Here is a 21,535-nt window from a genome sequence, read left to right on the forward strand (position 1 = left end):
ATCACAGTCTGGTTTGGTGCTGCTACAAAAAAGGACAAACTCCGACTGCAACGGACAATCAAAAGTGCTGAAAGGATTGTCGGTAACCCCCTACCCACCCTTGAGGACTTGCACGCTGCCAGAACTATGACAAGAGCGTGCAAAATCCTCTCGGACCCTCCACATCCCGGTCACCAGCTCTTCCAGCTCCTTCCCCCAGGTAGGCGCTACCGATCAATGCAAACTAGAACTAGCAGACATTCCAACAGCTTCTTCCCTCTTGCAATCAACTTCTTAAACACCTAACCTACAATTCCATTACAACATGCTGCCAATTTTTTGACTTGAGTTTGTTGTCACATTTCTGTGGGGCCAATTATACATTACTCGTGCACTCACTGTAGTAGTCTCGCCACGCTGCACTATTTGCATATCTGTTGTTGACCAACACTGGCCACTCATGCCAGAGTAGCATCTGCTCCATTTGCACATTGATTGATGAAATCCCTAAATTCCTTGCAATTGTATGTTGAGGAACTTTGTCCTTAAACTGTTTGCCTATTCTCTCACGCACTTGTTCACAAAGAGGTGAACCTCTTTGCTTGTGAATGACTAACCATTTCAGGGAAGCTCCTTTTATACCCAAACACGGCACCCACCTGTTCCCAATTAGCCTGTTCACCTGTGGGATGTTCCAAACAGGAGTTTGACGAGCATTCCTCAACTTTCTCAGTCTTTTTTGCGATCTGTCCCAGCTTTTTTGGAACTTGTTGCAGCCATAAAATTCTAAGTTAAAGATTATTTGCTAAAACAATAAAGTTTATCAGTTGGAACATTAAATATCTTGTCTTTGTAGTGTATAGGTTGAACATGATTTGCAAATCATTGTATTCTGTTTTCATTTATGTTTAACACAACGTCCCAACTTCATTGGAATTGGGGTTGTATTTTTCTGTAAATTGTAAACTTCAGAATTCATTCTGCTGCTACTATCATGAGTTACATCATCAATAGAGTAGTGAGCCCATTCCAGAAGCAGCCATGCAAGCCCAAGCCATGACATTACCTCAACCATGCTTCACAGATGAGTTTTGGATCCTTTATTTCTCCATACTTTGGCCTTTCCATCACTTTGGTAGAGGTTAATCTTGCCAACACAAATACTGTCCATTAGATGTAGATAAGCAATCAATCTAAAAGGCAACATCTGAGCAACTAGAAACACCCATCAGTCACATTCCAGTACATTTGCTCCCTTGAAAAGCAGGTGGCTTCAAACAGAAAGGCGCTCTGTCCTGAGTTGTTTACGGCATCTAGATGTAAATACCATGAAATAAAAGATGGAATTCTGAACTTTTGTCTCATATTATTTTGTTCTGAAAGCCAAATGACTTCAGTATACAACAAAAACAAAAGAATTGACCTTGCTGTTCCAATACTTTTGGAATCGTCATCTTGTTTCACTTGTGACTAACAATAATGACTGACTCACTCAACGGTATCCATGGTTACGTGACCTCTTAATTTGTTATATACTAGCTATCTTTAACGGTTTGACTTATCTTACATTGCTTGTTGGGGGGGGGGGGGGGCGGAGGAACTGTACAAGGTTTGTTTGCTCTACAATTTTTCAGCTTACATGCTTGCTACTGGTGCGCTCAAGGGTAGCTTGTAAATATGTGTTATGACATGTTAAAAAGAAACAATCATTCCAATGGCTGTAAAAGTATGTGTGAGAAGTACTATTTACTGATGGATGTGATTTAGCAAGTTATCTGTTGTGAAAATAACAAGGAATGAGAGGAAGATGATTCCCACTAGAAAGTAAAACTTGGATCTTGAAATTCAGTAAAACATTTTATTGTAAGAGCTCTGGAATGTATGCCTTAAGAAAAAAGGAAAGGCTGTTCCTTGTTTTTATTTCAAGTTGTTTTTTCTCACTTCAAGAAAAACAAAAACAAGTTTTATTGTTTCCTTTGTGTGTATATATATTACAACCTCCCAGAAATATATTTACAAATCATACAAAAAGAACTAAAAGCTGTAGCTCAAGTCTTCACTTGTTTCTGCAATGTCGCCACATGCAGACAGAGGTGCTCTGACTCAAACAAAAAACAAATGGAGTCATTCCAGAGTCAGACTTAGTCCTAAGTGATATATTATCACTTTGACGCAGTGCGCAAATGGAGCCAACCAAACCAACGTCCAGCCTCCATCACACCGCTCCTACTGGACTCTGTACTTATAAAACCAGCAGAGACCTTGAGTAAAGTTCCAGCCCAGAGAGATGGAAAGGATGTAGAGGAGCGCCAGCGGAACAAAGGGGTAGAGCAGCCTCACTGTGTTCTTCAGGAACGGCAGAGCTGTTTGAACACATTACACGGGAGGACATTTTACACACGGCATTGACAGACACTTCATCTGTTTAGGATGTAATAGATTTGTAGATTATATGGAATTTAAAAATCCAATGTTCCTATGCCTACAACAGAAGTGCATGGAGTGAGGTCTCTCACAACTTAGATACATTGGGACTGAAGAGAATGATCTGTATTTCCCAGTATTTAAAAAATAAATTCATAATAATAATCTGGATCAGAATGAATGAATGATGAAAGATCTCTTTTTTTCCTAACCCGGATCAAATTAATCTTGTAAGTTTTGTCCTGGTATTCAAACTTTCAAATAGACTCTGGATACCACGAGATCAGGATTATAGAATCCATATTTCAGGTTTTTGAGAAGGCCAACTACCAGGATTCATCCCACTTGTATTTTTACCCTTTACCCGTTTAATTTTTATACTGCTCTTCTTCAAGTTGCCTTCAGCACAAGATTATGTTCTTAGTCACGTCTTTTAGACCCAAAAAAATAAAAATACACTTGAAATTGCTGTAAAACAGATTCAAAGTAGCTTGGATTCAAGTGTGTGGTGATGTCAGGTGAAGATGTTACGCTTACATAGGCTTATGCAATTATTGAACAAAATAATTATGTACATTGCCCAGTGGTTCTCAAACCTTTTACACCAAGTACCACTTGATAATTACTTATCTCTCCAAGTACCACCATAATGACCAATGTTAAAATACAGTAACATAGAAGGCCTAAGTGCTCATGAAAAACGAGACCAGTTTTATTCTTAAGTGTATTTAATATTATTGTAAACCTCCATAACATTATGTAGTTTGAGATTGGTCAGTAAATATAAATATAGGAAAATACAAAACTGTACTTAAAAAATGAAATTGAAATGTATTAACCTTTCAGGTTAAATACAACTGAACAGTACTTAGGCAGTGATTCTCTCATGTACAACAAGAGGGAACCCGCTTGAATTTCCATACTTTTAAAAAGTGCTATTGACATGAAAATTTCACCAGATGCTGGGAACAACCATGCTCACTGGAACATTCAGAAGGTTAGATATGCACCTGCAATCAACACCATTATGTTTTGCAACAACTACTTTGTGATGGTCTTGAGACAGCTCTTTCCTCTTACCCATCATGAGATGTGTCTTGACTCACACCTTGGCAATGAGACCTTTTTGTAAGCCATCAATTAGGACTGAAACAGCTGATATTCATTTGCACTGACAAGGGGCTGGATTGCTGTTTGATTATTGACAGATTGTAGGTGTTGTCTTGGCTTCCATTGCCTTTTTGCACTTCCCATTCTTCAATAATTTTTCCCTGTGTCATTTCACATTTTTCACACAAATTAATGTATTATCTTATTTGTTCTACTTTGTATGTATGGATGGATTAATAGGGTTGCCTCCAACATCCATCCATCCATTTTCTGAGCCGCTTCTCCTCACTAGGGTCGCGGGCGTGCTGGAGCCTATCCCAGCTGTCATCGGGCAGGAGGCGGGGTACACCCTGAACTGGTTGCCAGCCAATCGCAGGGCACATAGAAACAAACAACCATTCGCACTCACAGTCTCCAATTAATGCATGTTTTTGGGATGTGGGAGGAAACCGGAGTGCCCAGAGAAAACCCACGCAGGCATGGGGAGAACATGCAAACTCCACACAGGCGGGACCAGGGATTGAACCCGGGTCCTCAGAACTGTGAGGCTGACGCTCTAACCAGTCTTTGGAAATATATTTAGTGATGAAAATGATGATGTATTAAATACTTATTTCAGTCGCTGTATGTCAAGAACATTACCACGGGACAGTTGTTGCAGTACATTATGTAATAGAATTTTAAAATCTGCACACTATTCAATTTCACAACATAATCATTACTGTATAATCTTAATTGTTAATAAATTATAGCATCATTATTGGTTATTTTAAACTATTTATTGCATCAACCTGGCAGATGCATTTGCAGCCAAATGTCTTCTCTCCACTATTGCTGCTAAAATAACGCAAATTTCCCCATTTTGGGACTAATAAAGGTTATCTTATAGATTTATTTTAAAGTATTTATAGCATTGCTTGTTAATAGTAAAGGATTATTTACTCTGAGGTGTACACACTCCAGTGCTGGATGTCAGTGATCAACATGTGCATTGTTATGCATGACACGTTTCATGCATTTTTGGTGAAATAAGTCTTTCAATCCAAAACCGAAAATGCACTTTTGGCCGAAATATTTCGGCGGCGCGGCACGGTGGCCGACTGGTTAGAGCGTCTAATCTCCACCTTGGAATTTTGGAATACCCAAGAACAGCATTTGATCAGATTGCGGATAGGATTGGATTACCAAATTTATACCCCAATCTTACTAGAATCAGTATCACATATCATTGGTATTGGCGGAAATTATTGTACGTCCAAAACGGTCACTTTTCAGGAAACCCCCCAAAAATGGCACGTGTTACCGTTGCATCCTCAAACAGAGCAAGCCATTTCCAAGACTTGAGATTGGTCATTAATTTGTAAAAATATCACACACATGCGTATCACACACTGAACAATAGTATAGATTTAAGAAAAAATACGAAATTTACCAAATGTTGGCATAGGAGGTTTTGGCCTGACGCCAGTGATATCCTAGTTTGAAATACTCCATATTGAGATCTAATCCTATCCAGACCACTCTGATCCAAATTAAATCTTTTGAAAAACTGGGCGGCGGCACGGTGGGCGACTGGTTAGCACATCTGCCTCACTGTTCTGAGGACCCGGGTTCAAATCCGGCCTCGCCTGTTTGGAGTTTGCATGTTCTCCCCATGCCTGCGTGGGTTTTCTCCAGGTACTCCGGTTTCCTCCTACATCCCAAAACATGCATGCTACATTAATTGAAAACTCCTAATTGTCTGTAAGTGTGAATGTGAGTGTGAATGGTTGTTTGTTTATAGGCGTCCAGTTCAGGGTGCACACCGCCTCTCGCCGAAAGATAGTTGGGATAGGTTTCTGCATACCTTTGACCCTAGTGAGGATAAGCGGTGTGAAAAATGGATGGATGTATGGATGGAAATACTGGGGCCTGGATTGAATAATCACAAGGCTGCCATCATAAATAGACATCCTCAGGTTTCTCAATAATAGTGGTCTGTGGTTACTACTTTTTTATGCATTTGCATTTTAATTTAAGGTTTAATTCTAAGCTCTTCTTGAAATAGAGGTGGGAAGCAAGCTTCCTTCCTTCCATCAAAACTATAAACTTGATTTTTAAAAATAAAGGAACGCAAATGTGCACTTCTTTTTTTATTTCTAATACATTACTAGAAAAAATAGGGTGTTCCTCGTTGTGTTTATTTGTATCAAGTCAAACATATTACCCCTATTTCACAAAAAAAAACATTAGCAAGGTGCAATATATTTTTTAAATCAATTACCGTATTTTCACGACCATAGGGCGCACCGTATTAAAAGGCGCAGTCTCAGTTACGGGGTCTATTTCTGTATTTAACACATACATAAGGCGCAGGCATGGTAAAACATACGCTAGCTTAAAACATACGGTAGCATGCATGCACGCTAAAACAATGTTTTTAAAAAGGCAGCGGGAGCAAAACTGAGTTCGGTTGTACTTTATTGAAGTATTTAACAATGTACTCACTTTATTTTTTGATCAATCCTCATCCACAAATCCATTAAAGTCCTCATCTTCTGTATCCGAAATGAACAGCTGGGCAAGTTCTCAATCAAACACACCAGGTTCCCTCTCGTCATTGTCGGAGTCCGTCCCGTTGCCGTGCGGCTCCTCAGAAATGATGCCGGCTTTTACAAAAGCTCGAACAACAGTGCAAGCAGACACGTTAGACCAAGCATCCACAATCCATTCACAAATTGTGGCGTAACTCGCCCGGCGCTGCCTCCTAGTCTTAGTAAAACTGTGTTCGCCATCTGTCGTTCATGGCTTCCACGCCGCTCGCAACTTCACTTTGAACTCCCTGTTTACACGGATGTCCAGCGGTTGGAGTTCCTTAGTCAAGCCTCCCGGAATGATGGCAAGCTTCCACACCTGCTGCACATGGCAGAGTTATTGCACTCAGTCGAATGGTGACTTGAGACGCTTCTCCCGGCTGTTCTTTGCTCATTAATCCATTGCTCGAGTTGGTCTTCCAACTCGGGCCACCTTGCCTTGTTTCCGCGTTTTGTTTTTCTTTTTTTTTTTTCCACAGAAACTCAGCTTCGTCTTCTTGACTTGGCGAAGGTCGTTTTCCTGCTTCCTCCACTTGCGAACCATGGATTCGTTGATCTTGAATTCTCTCGCGGCTGCTCGATTCGCATGTTCCTCCGCGTAACTGATAGCTTGCAGTTTAAACTGTGCTTCGTAAGCATGTTTCTTCGTAGGTGCCAAGCGGAGCGCTCATCACACAACAAAATGTATAGATGTTGGAACTCGGTGCACACATAAGGCACGTTGCATTATAAGGCGCCCCGTCCATTTTGGAGAAAATTTAAGACTTTTAAGTGCGCCTTATGGTCGTGAAAATACGGTAACTGCAACATTGATGAGTATTTAAAATGAGAAGAGGCCTTACCATTGTACCCCAAAAAGGTGATGTACAGATAATAACCAATGGCTATCAGCCACAAGGTGTTCCCCACAAAATATCCAAGGAACCAGTCAGAGTTAATCACTATCAAATCTGAAACAAACAAGACCACAAATAAAGAATGAGTCCCTTTCACAATGCCGGTCAAAGGCAGAGTTTTCCAAGTTTTTCCCATGTTGTTGTTTTGTGTGGAAGCCATCGAAACGGAATGGATGTGATGAAGGCTTCAGGGGGCACCCGTGTGAAGGGGAAAAGTGGAACGCTGGTACCGATGTCCGAACTTTTAACACCCAACACACACGTCTCCCACCCTCTTGTGTTAAAAATAATTATTGCTGTCCCTGTCCTACAAATACCGGTATTGTATACAACACATCAGAAGATTTGGACACAGCACAAAAAAAAAAAAAAAAAAAATTTTGTTTCCCTAAAAGATTTAGTACTCAGATATTCAAATTTTAAGTGATGTCAAAATTCTCTATATTCAAACGTTTTCTATAGACTTGTAAAACTTCAGCAACACAAAACAACATTTAGGTCAGACATCCGAGTTTCCTTTCTGTATATGGACCCAGACTTATTAATACCTTTCATTTTGACTCTTGTAATTTAACCAGCCCAGCATTGTAACTCCTCCCACGTGACACAACGCAGCCCGTCAAATAATTAGTTCAGACTAGTGAAGCTTTTGTGAATGGGTGTTTGAAGTCCAAGAAAGCAAATTCAGTCTAAACAGATTATGTAGTTCTTTAAAATGAGAAGAGAGTGAAGAAATAAAAGGGTGTGTAATAATTGTGTACTTATTAGTATGAGTTCAAATTGTTTGTACCCAATTTACTTTTGCTCACATAGTTTATCCAGAACGAATGCAGGTGCTCACACTCACACCCTTTTATTTATTTACTGTATTGAGTTGCTTTTTTCCATTTTCAGGCACTTGACCAAAACCACTATTTTTAAAACATAAATCATTATTTATATTTTATTTCACATAAAATTGGGCGAAAAAAAACACATTTTCCTTCCAGTTCAGGGTGAAAATGAGCGATAAATAGTTTGCGATGACAAAATGTTAGCTTTTGACCCTTGATTTATTTGATTCACTTACGGTTGATGAAAAAGAGCTGCAGGAAGTGCAGAATGACAAGGAGCGGGTAGAAAGCGTTGAGGTGAACGTCAAACGTGTAACCCCACTCGACATCAAACTCACGGCTTGGGTGTTTCAGCAAGTATTTGTTGCTTATCGCCCTGAGAAGACAATCAATTAGTTTCACTGGTCAACATTGTTTTTCACTGCACTTATTGCATCAGCAAGACTCACCACATGAGGGTTGATATGAGGAGACCCACTCCTATGCAATCAATAAAGACCACCCACAGCAGGAGCTTCAATGTCTCAAGAACTCCCATGTCCAGCACCAATCCAAAGCCCATTGTTGAAACTATATGTACACATACAAGCAAGCCAAAGATTAATCAGTCCAGCTTCACGTTGTCATGCCATCATGTTATCAGGTGACGCCTGACTTGCCACATAACCAGATGCTGAGCAAGACCAGGAATGCTGGGTCATCCCGGGCCCACTGGTCCTTGGTCTGTTTCCTGTAGTGGAAGTTGCGGTAGACTCTCTGCGGTGATGTGAACAAATAAAGCATCTGCCACAGGGCAAATTCAAAGTCCATTTGCCTGAAATGGAGCAGCCTTCGCAGGTACTTGTAGCGCTTGGCCCCCGCGGTGTGACGAGCAGCATCCCTCGAACTAAGGGCACCGTTGCTGTGTTGGCTGGTGGTTGGCAACATGGACTTGAAAATAACAGTAACAGTTATTAATATATAGTCTATATAGTTATTAACAACAAAAAGCTTTCCAATTATACCAGCCTTTTGAAATTGTAAGATGAAGATTTAAAACGTAAGAAAGTTTGAAAGTCAGATTCCACAACAACAAAAAAAACACCCCGACCGTCTTGGCATTAAGATGTTGACTAGAAATTGGTACGTTTTCACCTGTTTTAAAGATACATAACTTTCTTAATATTTGTCACAGGGAAACGATACTTACATTACTAGAATAATCTGTAAAATGTCGGTCAGATAATACTGGTCTCATGAAAATCGATTAATCTTTGAAATTTTACACACATTTCAAAAATAAACAAGAAACCAGTCCGGAACACTTTCCACTTTCTGTAACATGTAAACATAGATTCCCCACTGTCTCTTCAATTCAATAAATGTGTTCACCAAATCCTCCACAGACACACACACACACAGACACAGACACAGACAGACAGACAGACAGAGAAGCTATGAATAAATGCTAATTTGCAATAGCAGCGTCACCATACGCAATATTTACCAAATTTAATATCATGCTAGTATGCTAACTACAACAACTATCAAGAAGGCCTGTCATTGTTACTCGAGACCGACTTGGAGTGATGCCAACGGATGCTACTTAAACGCAGTTAAAATTAGATGTATTATTATCTGTGTGGATTTACCTTTTTGTTGTAGTCCTTTTCGTGCTTGTTCTTGTAGCTGTTTATGAAAAATGTGTCGGGAAACTGAACACGTAGAAGCTTCCGGTAAAAACGAGAGGCACTATGGGTAATGCAGTTGGTGACTGAGCTGTGCATGATCAAAACAACGCCAATATACACTAAAATGAAGACCGACACATTTCAGGACCAATTTTCAAAAGTTAACAGTAAAGAGGTAAACTATCTCTCCATATAATGTTTAAATGTAATGATTGTCCAGCTGTTTCCCGATTTGTCCACGAGATGGCAAAATTACTTTTAATGTGAATTTCGAGGTCTCATTTCAAACGGAAGTAGAAGTGTTTGCTAGTTCCGCTAACTACGTCGTTGCTTGTCGACTGGAAGAATATAAACACCGCTGTTCTGGTCCAGAAGGCCAAATAGCGACAGGTAAGAATAGTATAAATCTGATACATTTGTAATTATTGTCATACTTGGATTGTCTGGATGTAAGACAAGTTCAAAATGATGTGACATCCAGTGCAAGCCCCAGTGTACCAGTTATAACACTATGTCCTTGAATTGTGGGTTTACCTAATGCCGGTCTCCTTCCAGCAAGGAGTCATTTGGTTGGTTCGTGTCAGTTATTACCTTCGTCTATCGTATAAAAATGATACATTTAATAATGGCATGTACCTGATATACAGATTGTATTATTTTAGCTGTCTGTCTTAAAGGTTTTTTACGTCTATTTTTGTTGTTGTTGACAGTGATTGGTGCACTTGTTTGTTTGGCTTAACCTACGTCAAAGACACACATACGCACACACAAGTTTGCCGTGAACGATCACCAGGAGTGCTTTGGGGAATTAGCTAGCCAGATTTGACTCAAGATCTGTGTGTCAGACGTGCGAACCAGTCGTCCACCGGCCCGTGGGAATTATCCAATTTCACTTAATTTATTCTGACAGTTATCATTTATTATATCCATAATGTATATGTTTATCTATATAGATCGATTTGTAGCACTGCTTTGCTCATTTCCTACATCCTGTCCTGCCCTTTTCTGTTCTCTCTCATCTTGTCCTATTGGTTACGAATGTCCTCACTGGATGTCCCCCATTCAGCCATCCATCGATGTACCATACTGCTTATCCTCACTAGAGTCGTGGGTGTGCTTACGCCTACCACAGCGGACTCTGGGCAAGAAGTGGGGTACACCCTGGACTGGTCGCACATATAAACAAACGACCATTTGCAGTCACATTCACACCTTTTACAATCTTCAATTAGCCTACCATGCATGTCTTTGGAATGTGGGAGCAACCCACACGGATTTGAACCCGTATCCTCAGAACTGTGAGGCAGATATGCTAACCAGTGGCTCACCATGCTGCCCTGTTGCCATTCATAAAACAGAATATGACTTGAGAAGAACGCATCATGATTTCAGTAGTCATAACTTTTGTGACATATTTGTTTAGTATTGTAGTGTTAGATTTTTGTAATGTAAAATTGATGCCTTGGCTCAATAAAGGTTAACATAATATTTTCCCACTATATTTACATGATCCCCTATTTCATGAAGAATCATGTTGCGCCTGCCGAATGTTGGCCGAGCTTTGGCCGGAGCCACCAAGGGCAGCCTGGCTCCACCCTACACTGGTAAGCTATCTCTATCTCTATCTTTATCTCTCTCTCTCTCTCTCTCTCTGTCTCTCTCTCTCTCTCTCTCTCTCTCTCTGTTCTCTCTCTCTCTCTGTGTGTGTGTGTGTTGGTCTGCATATTAAACAAACAACACGTAAGTTATTTGCAGTCTGTGCACAACTGAAGTACGTCGTGAGGAATGTCATCTAAATGCTGAAACACAAATTTGATCAAGCACCTGAAGAATGTAAGAGGAGCAGGCAGCGTTCAAGCAACACAGCGTGGGGGAGGGGGGGATTGTCAAACGGACTCAAACTCTGGACAACACCTGTCCATATAGCTGGGACAGTGAGAAAGTTAGTCATTAACAGTATTTATTAAAGTAATTTAATTACAATAAAGTATTTTAATTACAGTAAGTTAGCACTCATTATGTCTGTCAGTTCTAATGTTGATTTGACCTAAACCTATGTCAGTGGCCAATCCTTGAATGCCCCCTATAGGTCATTGGTGTTTTAACATTTGTCTAAAATGCTCGAGAATAACCCTTGTGAGGATAAGCTGTACAGAAAATGGATGGATACAGTATACAGTACACAAGTATATACAATAAATGAACAAGTCGTGTAAATAGACGCATTGCTCCATCTTGTGATCGGTTATCGTTTTTCTTTAAATTTGCTGATCGGTGATCGGCCCCAAAACTCCTGATCGTGTAAAGCCTAGTATTAACATTCTCATGTGCATGTGTTTTAGTACGGGTTAATGTGCGTGCTGCTAGCAACATGGTGGAGGTGTTTGTTGATGGGAAACCAGTGGAGGTGGAGCCTGGTACTACTGTTCTACAGGTAAATAATTGTTTAATTTTGCAAACTGATTAACAATGCAGTAATATGTAAAATGATCAGTATTTGAATGTAAATCAATCTACATCGGATAAGTCAAATATTGGGATTTGGGCCACTGTGTGTTCTCTTGTTTTATTTGTTTCTGTTCCCCAACAGGCCTGTGAGAAGGCAGGAATCCAGATCCCAAGGTTCTGCTACCACGAGCGCCTCTCAGTGGCTGGAAATTGTCGCATGTGTCTAGTAGAAATTGAGAAAGCTCCAAAGGTAAAATCTGTCAGAAATCCACCCTGATGAAGCTATTGACAAGAAAATAGCTGTTGTAACTTTTTTAATTATTTTTTTTTGTCTACAGCCAGTGGCAGCCTGCGCGATGCCAGTCATGAAGGGCTGGAACATCCTCACAAATTCAGAGAAGACTCGCAAAGCCAGGTGCAGACTTTAATGATTGGCCAAAATCAATCCAACGGTAGCTGCAAAACTGTCTTCAAAGTAACGGCAATATTGCAAACAGACCAAATGATCTTTTGTATTACCAGAGAGGGAGTGATGGAATTCCTGCTGGCTAACCACCCACTGGACTGCCCAATTTGTGATCAGGGAGGAGAGTGTGACTTGCAGGTAGCTATTGTATAGGAAACCAAAGTAGAAGAAGTGATATTTACTACTCAGCACTTTTGGCTGCGGTGCTTCCAGGATCAGTCCATGCAGTTTGGTTCCGACCGCAGTCGTTTCACAGAGCAGAAGCGAGCAGTGGAAGACAAGAACATTGGACCACTCATCAAAACGATCATGACTCGCTGCATCCAGTGCACACGCTGCGTCCGGTACCAAAGATAACTGAAATTATATGATGATATAAGTATCATCAAATAAATAAATAGAATATTGTGTTCTTGCAGTTTTGCCAGTGAAATTGCAGGAGTTGAAGATTTGGGAACAACAGGAAGAGGGAACAACTTACAAATCGGGACTTACGTGGAGAAGATGTTCATGTCTGAGCTGTCGGGAAACGTTATTGATATTTGCCCAGTCGGCGCGCTCACCTCTAAGCCATACGCCTTCACCGCACGGCCATGGGAAACTAGGTAGGTAAAAACTAAAGGTGACTTTACATGAAAGAAGACCATCATTTGAAATGGTTGACTACATTGCAGGAAAATTGAGTCAATTGACGTGCTGGACGCCGTAGGAAGTAACATTCTAGTGAGCACAAGAGGAGGTGAGGTGATGAGGGTTTTGCCCAGGCTGAATGAAGACATTAATGAAGAATGGATTTCTGACAAGACCAGGTAAAATTCCTACTTCATATCAGCTCACAGCATACCTGTTTTACAAAAAACAAAACAAACGTTTTTTTGTAGGTTTGCCTATGATGGTCTGAAGAGGCAGCGGTTGACTCAGCCAATGGTAAAGGATGAGTCGGGTCAACTGACCCCAGCCACCTGGGAGGATGCACTGACTCGTGTCGCTGGAGCTGTAAGTGTTATTGCTCCAAAAAAATCCATCATCCTTTGTGACTGTGGCTTCAGTAATTTGCAACCTCCCTCCATCTTGATACACACACTGGGTGATGTGCTTGAACCCGATTGGACCAAATCATCACAAAAAAATGACAGTTGGCGACTCAACTACCCACATTGAGTGATTGGATGTCTGGACGCCCTGAACAGTGAGCCTGTATAGGTGTTTGATGCTGCATATAAAGCAGGGGTATCAAAACTCATTTTAGTTCCCGGGCCACATTCACCCCAATATGGGCCAGACCAGTATAGTCATGGCCTAATAAGCTATAAATAAAGACAATTCAAGTACATTTGGAAAATATTCACATTATCGTGTTACAAATAATATCTATCTGAAATTCCTTAACAAAGATGAGTGCAGTTTCAACATTATGAATCATTTTTTCATTTACGCATGCAGTTTACAGATCACCGATCTATATACTGCATGTAGCTTTTACCTTATGATATAAGAATCAGAATCATCTTTATTTTGCCAAGTATATCCAAAAATAACAAGGAATTTGGTAGTTGGAGCTCCTCTGGTATGACAACAGACAGTCAATTGACAGAATACTTTTGAGACAAAGACATTGAGAAAAACAGACGCTGAGCAATAAAATGTTACTAGTAATCTGGTAATAACGGTAGAAAAACAGTCGCTGGGCAATAAAAGGTTGCTAGTAATCTGGTAATGCCAGTACAATTATTATTATTATTTTTTTACAATTGTGCAAAAAGATGCAGAGTCCTCTGGGAATTAGCGCAATTTGAATGACTAATATAGCAATAGTCCGGTGCCATGACCATTGTGGAAAGGGCGCCGAGACTTCAAGGAGTGTACGCAGTTTTAAAGTGACCAGTAGTGTGATAATCTGGGACAATGTCAATTGTGCAAATGTTGCAGATACTCCTCAGTCACTGTGCAAGTGGTGCAGAGGCTACTCTGGAATGAGTGGCCAGTATTGGTCAACAACAGATATGCAAATAGTGCAGCGTGGCTAGACTACTAAAGTGAGTGTATGAGTAATGTATAATTGGCCCGACAGAAATGTGACAACAAACTCAAGACAAAAAATTGGCAGCATGTTACAATGGAATAAGTTAACTGTGTAAGAAGTTAATGGCAAGAGGGAAGAAGCTGTTGCAATGTCTGATGGTTTTAGTTTGCATTGTTCGGTAGCGCCTACCTGAGGGAAGGAGCTGAAAGAGGTGGTGACCAGGATGTGGAGGGTCCAAGAAGATTTTTCACGCTCTTGTCTTAGTTCTGGCATCGTGCAAGTCCTCAAGGGTGGGTAGGGGGTTACCGACAATCTTTTCAGCAGTTTTGATTGTCCGTTGCAGTCGGAGTTTGTCCTTTTTTGTAGCAGTACCAAACCAGACTGTGATGGAAGAACACAGGACTGATTCGATGACCGCTGTGTAGAACTGCTGATGAACTTGAAGGTCTTGACGGTTGACACAAGGCAGCTGGACAGCGTGAAGGGCAACTGTGACGAGGGATGCCCCCTGAAGTCCACGATCATCTCGCCAGTCTTGAGCGTGTTCAGCTCCAGGTTGTGTCGGCCGCACCACAGCTCCAGCCGCTCCACTTCCTGTTGACGTGCAGACTTGTCACCGTCTTTGATGAGGCCGATGAGAGTGGTCTCATCTGCAAACTTCAGGAGTTTGACAGCCGGGTGCGTCGAGGAGCAGTCGTTCGTGTAGAGAGAGAAGAGCAGCGGAGAGAGGACACAACCTTGGGGTGCCCCGGTGCTGATGCTGCATGTGGATGAGGTGGCCTCCCCCAGCCTCACCTGCTGTGTCCTGACCGTCAGAAAGCTGTAAATCCACTGGCAGATGGCAGGCGAGATGCTGAGCAGGAGAAGCTTGGACTTCTTTTCTCATCACGGATTTCCCATAACGAACACCATGTTCAAGAATAAGGGTGTCCACACGTGCAATGGCACCAGGACACCCTAGGTCGCAGTTCTATGATCGACTCCAATCACGCCATTCCAGGTCTCACTGTCATTGCCCATGTGAGCATTGTAGTCCCCCAGCAGAACAATGGAGTCCCCAGCGTGAGCGCTCTCTATCACCCCCTCTAAGGACTGCAAAAAGGGTGGGTACTCTGAACTGCTGTTTGGTGAATAGGCACAAACAACAGTCAGGATCCGTCCCCCCACCCGAAGGCGGAGGGAGGTTACCCTCTCGTCCACCGGGGTGAACCCCAACATACAGGCGCTGAGCCAGGGGGCAATCAGTTTACCCACACCTGCTCGGCGCCTCTCATCTTGGGCAACTCCAGAGTGGAAGAGAGCCCAACCCCTCTCAAAAGGACTGGTACCAGAGCCCAAGCAGTGTGTGGAGGCGGGTCCTGACTATACCTAGTCGGAACCTCTTGACCTCACACACCAGTTCGGGCTCCTTCCCTGCCAGAGAGGTGACATTCCAGCTTCTCTAGCCGGGGATCGGATCGCCAGGGTCCCTGCCTTCGGCCACCGCCCAGCTCGCACTGCACCCGACCCCTACGGCCCCTCCCACAGGTAGTGAGCACATGGGAAGGGAGACCCACGTTACCCTTTCGGGCTGTGCCCAGCCGGGCCCCATGGGTGCAGGCCCGGCCACCAGGCGCTCTCCTTCGAGCCCCACTTCCAGGCCTGTCTCCAGAGAGTTCCCCAGTGACCCGTGTCCGGGCAAGGGAAACCTCGATCCACTTATATTTTTAATCATAGGACTTTTTTAGCCGTGCTTTGTCTAGTCCCTCACCTCTGACCTGTTTGCCCCTGGTGACCCTACCAGGGGCGTGAACTCCCAGACAACTTAGCTCCTAGGATCATTGGGACACACAAACCCCTCCACCACGATAAGGTGACTGCATCCAAATCCCACATCCATCTGGAAATCTTGAAAGCCTTAACTGACTCATCACACCATACAAATTAAAGTGTGAACTTTTAAAAATGAAAGTACAGTTATCCCTCTGCCTTGTAAATGTACACATAAAAATCGTTGTGGCAGTACAGTAACAAAAACAAAACGGTTTCACCAAACAACCTCTTTTGAACTGAAGCTGTTGACTGATATTTTGCAGTATTCAGTATTTTAAAATAGTTCTCCAGGAAGTATTCATTTTCACAGAACTGTATTCTTCACAGTGCAAAGGTGGCACAATATATAAATTAGGCTTACTTTGCTCATGAAATATGGAATCCTTCACTCTTCTCTGAATAGACGATTGATGTCCTCATACAGTAGTACTTTGCAGGTTAAATTTATAATCTTCACAAAAGGCAGATTGACAGAGTGAAACTAAGAAACACAGACAAAATAAATGTATTAGCAAAATAAATGTATTAGAAAAATGTATTGCATATTTTAGCTAAAATACAATGAATCAGTATGAGGTAAGCATTAGTCTGCACAAACAACTCGCAGCCCATCTCCAACGATTAGCATGCATCACATTAGCTTGTACATCGAACTAAAGTGACTTTCAGCTTTTCCCTGTCAGAGGCCCCAACAGCAAGTCACTTGCATGATTTGTTTGGCACAGTTCATAAGCTGGCTACCCTTTCTGATGCAATCCACCCGTTTTTACCTTGGCTTTAATAAACCTTTGTGCCCATTAACTTCACAAACTTGTTCTAACTGTACATTTTGCACATGAAATTACTTGACAAACAATATATGATATGATACATACAGGTGTTGCTTCTGCATACATGGATTGGAAGCGCGCGGATCTTGTTTCTCTCTCAGCTGTGTTTACACACAAGTCACATCACTTCCAGTTCTATGGTGTTTGTGTCAAAATAAAAGCTTGAATTTCAAAATAAGAGTCTTCATATAAATAAAATAAAACTTGCTTGACAGGCAGAACAATACCCATGGATTACATTACAAAGACAAGACATTTAATGTTCAAACTGATAAACTTTATTGTTTTTAGCAAATAATCATTAACTTATTAAGACGTTCCAAAAAAAAGCTGGGACAGGTGACAAAAAATACTGAGAAAGTTGAGGAATGCTCATCAAACACCTGTTTGGAACATCCCACAGGTGAACAGGCTAATTGGGAACAGGTGGGTGCCATGATTGGGTATAAAAGACGCTTCCCTGAATTGCTCAGTCATTCACAAGCAAAGATGGGGCGAGGTTCACCTCTGTGTGAACAAGTGCGTGGGAAAATAGTCAAACAGTTTAAGGACAATGTTCCTCAATGTACAATTGCAAGGAATTTAGCGATTTCATCAACTACGGACCATAATATCATAAAAAGGTTCAGAGAATCTGGAGAAATCAGTGCATGTAAGCGGCATGGCCGAAAACCAACATTGAATGCCCGTGACCTTCGATCCCTCAGGCGTCACTGCATCAAAACCAGACATCAATGTGTAAAGGATATCGCCACATGGGCTCAGGAACACTTCAGAAAACCAATGTCAGTAAATACAGTTCGGCGCTTCATCCATAAGTGCAACTTGAAACTCTGCTCTGCAAAGCAAAACCATTTATCAACAACACCCAGAAACGCCACCGGCTTCTCTGGGCCTGAGCTCATCTAAGATGGACTGATGCAAAGTGGAAAAGTGTTCTGTGGTCCTATGAGTCCACATTTCAAATTGTTTTTGGTAATTGTGGACGTCGTGTCCTCCGGTTCAAAGAGGAAAAGAACCAACTTCATTGGAATTGGGCTTGTAAAACACAATATTTACGACTTTATATACTGTGTTCATATAGGTTGGGGGGGCGACGTGGCAGCCGTTCTATCTCACGCTCGCTTAAAACCTGAAAATAAGATGTGAGCAGACATTTACAGTATGTGCATTTTGCTTGGCTGTAATCTGCAAAATTTTGAATCCCGGCAAAATCAGTGGCCGTCTGATTACCCACTCCTGAAAACGGTTGCCCAACCCCACACACCACTCGACACTTCTGTTGGGTTCGGTCGCATCGCTCGGTGTGCAGCACCAACTTCTGGGTTCCGGTGAAACCATCGAGGAGCTAGGAATGTTGCATTTAATAGACATGAGATCCACCCTGTGTGTTTGTTTAGCTGCAAGGTGTACAGGGCAGCGAAGTGGCAGCCATCGTGGGAGGCATGGCAGACGCGGAAGCTCTCGTCTCCCTAAAAGATCTCCTCAACAGGTTGAACTCGGAAAGCCTCTGCACTGAGGAGGTCTTCCCTCTGGCTGGAGCCGGGTATGTAGTAAACTCCACTGAAAGAAAAGGCACAAGCCCCCCATGTGTCTCCATCTACAGTATTTCCCACTGTTCCCACTCCCTCTATAGCACTGATTTGCGGTCCAACTACCTCTTGAACACGCGCATTGCCGGCATTGAGGACTGTGACCTGCTTCTGCTGGTTGGGACTAACCCACGCTATGAGGCCCCGTTGTTCAACGCCAGAATCCGCAAGAGGTGAAACCACATGAGCTGCCTGTACATTTATCTCATGCATACCCTCACCAGCCACAACTTAAGTTAAACCTGCATAGTTTGCTATTGTAGCCCAAATTCGGCTATGTACCTTTAAATCCACATGTCCAAATGTTCACTGGTTCACAAATTTTTTGCGCTATGTGCTGCTCTCAAACAAGGAGCTGAATGGCAAAACTCACAATAGGTGTTTTTTTGTTGTTGTTCTCTGTGACTCCTCAGTCTCTCTGTATCTCAGTTGTGACCTGATTTTGTCAAAATGTGAATAGCATTTTAATACCAATTGAAATTGAATCATGAAATGTATTGCTTGATTCATGGATCAAACACCTGATGTGAATGTTGCCATTCCCCCCCCAAAAGTGTGTGAGTAGTGCAAGTCAACATTGGGTGGCCTTTAGCCTCTGAAATATGCTAATTTCAATGTAAAAAGCAATAAAAGCTTTTGCAATAAGCCTTGTGGAAAAGTAGCGTTACCTTACTTCTACTGCAACTATTGTTACAAGCTGAGAGGAAGATTCACTGTTCGTAGTTACCTCTTCCTTGTAACCCATTATTAGCCATTAAAAACAATCACTTGACTTCTCTGCCATGCCTTATTTTTTCTATCTTGTCCAGCTGGCTTCATAATGAGCTTCGTGTTGCCCTGGTGGGTCACAATATCGACCTGAGTTACACCTATGACCATCTTGGAGAGGAGACATCTGTGCTGAAAGAGCTGGCCAATGGAACACACCCATTCTGCCAGGTAACAGATGCACTCACTTGACTTTGGGGATGCAAAACATTACCATTGCCTATACATTCCAGATTGGCTACTTTTTCTGCCCGCAGGTCCTTGCAGCTGCACAGCGTCCGGTCGTCGTAGTGGGCAGTAGCGCTCTACAGAGAGCAGACAGTGCTGCCATTTTGAGTTCAGTTTCCACCATCGCACAGAATGCCAGAACCAGCAGCGGAGTGGAGGAAGGCTGGAAAGTTCTCAATGTCCTGCACAGGTATGGAAGGGAGATGACGCACAGCTATAACAAAAACAGTGTTGGCTGTCGAATTTGAGTTTCTTTGGGTTTGAGCAGAGTGGCCAGTCAAGTAGCGGCTCTGGATCTGGGCTACAAGGCAGGTGTGGATGCCATCAGGACGAACCCACCCAAAGTCTTGTTCTTGCTGGGAGCTGATGGTGGGTGTATCACCCGAGGTGACCTTCCTAAAGACAGCCTCGTTATCTACCAGGGTAAATGCACGCTCATCATACAAACACATCACTACGTAATGACAGTGAATACTTGAGTCCCTTTTAAATTCCTGCAGGTCATCATGGTGACGACGGCGCAACAATGGCGGATATAATCCTCCCCAGTGCTGCGTACACGGAGAAAAATGCCACATATGTCAACACGGAGGGGAGGAGCCAACACACCCGGGTAGCCGTGTCAGCTCCGGGAATGGCCCGAGAGGACTGGAAGATCATCAGAGCTGTGGCGGAGGTGAGCATGGTGTTGCGCCATACGCCATATTGAATTCAAACAAACATTCACAGCCAGTCAAAGACACGCGCTTGTGTGCCTCCAGCTAACAGGTGTGACGCTGCCCTACGACTCACTAGACGAGGTTCGATCCAGGCTCGCTGAGGTGTCTCCAAACCTGGTGCGGTATGATGACGTGGAGGAGGCAAACTATTTTAAGCAGGCAAACGAACTTGCTAAGGTAAACATGCTTTAATTGCTTCAGAGAACGTCACAATCGTACGTCTTTTTTCCAGTATTCAATGTGATACGAACTAATTGGAGACAGCAGGTTTACACAAATGAGTACACAAAACTTTGGAGAGGACTGATGCATGAACGAACAATCAATTAGATTTCAACCAATTGTATTTCATGAAATCCATTTTGGTAATCTGGATAAGGGTGCTTTTTTTTTTTTAACCATATGAGTCAATGTAACACCATTGGAACTGTCCAACTCTCACAATCATATTGGCATCTCCTTTCTGTATGCCACTCTCTATTAACCATAAAGTAGCCTGTTAAGTAACAGACAGATGGACAAAGAAAGCCAAATGCAAAGCTCTAACAATTGCTTTCATTTTTAGTGATATTTACCAATATAGTTCATCCTTAGTGGAGTTTAATATATATATATATATATATACATACACACACACACACACACACACACATTCATTTATTTACTTTGTCTATCAGGGGGTCAAGCAGGACCTCATTGCGTCTCCTCTGATACCACCTCAACTTTCAGTAAAGGACTTCTACATGACGGGTATGTGTAATACTCAGTCGGAAAAGGCCAAAGCAGAGTCCAGCTGCCTAAGTGAATTCCCCTTTTTTTCTGTTACCCCTCGTGTTGTTTAGACTCCATCAGCAGAGCCTCGCAGACAATGGCCAAGTGCGTCAAAGCCAGCACAGAAGGCGCCGCCTCTGTCGACGAGCCCTCGATTTGTTAAACACCCAACACGTGTCCATAAACTCTTGGGTATATTAAAATGATCCACATCCCTCATCAAACTCAGTTTTGCAGCATTTAATTTTAATGTGTCCTTGTTGTTGTAGCCACCTTAATTGTTTTCACTCCTGAGAAAAAGCTTTGTTGAGGTGGGGCTTTGAAAAATGTACAAAATGAATAAAATATTATCCTGTTTTGTGAGTGGTTTATTTAATTCTAAATTATTTAATT

At 42.3% G+C, this 21,535-nt stretch overlaps 2 protein-coding genes across 4 annotated transcripts; one reads left to right on the forward strand and one right to left on the reverse strand.

Annotated features, from left to right (window-relative positions):
* Positions 1-1,823: 1,823 nt before the first annotated feature.
* Positions 1,824-9,598, reverse strand: unc50 (unc-50 homolog (C. elegans)). 2 transcript variants are annotated; one of them, XR_009792121.1, is made up of 7 exons: positions 9,447-9,598; positions 8,475-8,745; positions 8,265-8,385; positions 8,052-8,191; positions 6,929-7,036; positions 6,001-6,173; positions 2,204-2,342 (listed from the first exon to the last, which is right to left on the reverse strand). XR_009792121.1 is itself a non-coding variant. In XM_061799867.1 (6 exons), the coding sequence occupies exons 1-6, from the start codon at positions 9,579-9,581 to the stop codon at positions 2,206-2,208; spliced, it is 912 nt and encodes a 303-aa protein (XP_061655851.1). In that variant the 5' UTR covers positions 9,582-9,598; the 3' UTR covers positions 1,824-2,205. The 2 variants fall into 2 exon arrangements, 1 of the variants encoding a protein (XP_061655851.1); XM_061799867.1 differs by lacking the exon at positions 6,001-6,173 and having other exon boundaries at positions 1,824-2,342.
* A 39-nt stretch (positions 9,599-9,637) lies between these two features.
* ndufs1 (NADH:ubiquinone oxidoreductase core subunit S1) lies at positions 9,638-21,498 on the forward strand. 2 transcript variants are annotated; one of them, XM_061799820.1, is made up of 19 exons: positions 9,638-9,660; positions 11,013-11,089; positions 11,828-11,919; positions 12,076-12,183; positions 12,272-12,348; positions 12,456-12,537; positions 12,613-12,743; positions 12,819-13,004; positions 13,074-13,208; positions 13,281-13,395; positions 18,465-18,610; positions 18,701-18,829; positions 19,466-19,595; positions 19,682-19,842; positions 19,921-20,075; positions 20,153-20,328; positions 20,414-20,548; positions 21,049-21,121; positions 21,214-21,498. In XM_061799820.1, exons 2-19 carry the CDS (start codon positions 11,017-11,019, stop codon positions 21,303-21,305), a joined length of 2,196 nt encoding a protein of 731 aa, XP_061655804.1. In that variant the 5' UTR covers positions 9,638-9,660; positions 11,013-11,016; the 3' UTR covers positions 21,306-21,498. The 2 variants fall into 2 exon arrangements, with proteins under 2 accessions (XP_061655804.1, XP_061655794.1); XM_061799810.1 differs by lacking the exon at positions 9,638-9,660 and adding an exon at positions 9,722-9,875.
* The last annotated feature ends 37 nt before the right edge of the window (positions 21,499-21,535 follow it).

The sequence above is a fragment of the Phyllopteryx taeniolatus genome, chromosome 1, assembly GCF_024500385.1.
Source record: "Phyllopteryx taeniolatus isolate TA_2022b chromosome 1, UOR_Ptae_1.2, whole genome shotgun sequence".
NCBI lineage: Eukaryota > Metazoa > Chordata > Actinopteri > Syngnathiformes > Syngnathidae > Phyllopteryx > Phyllopteryx taeniolatus.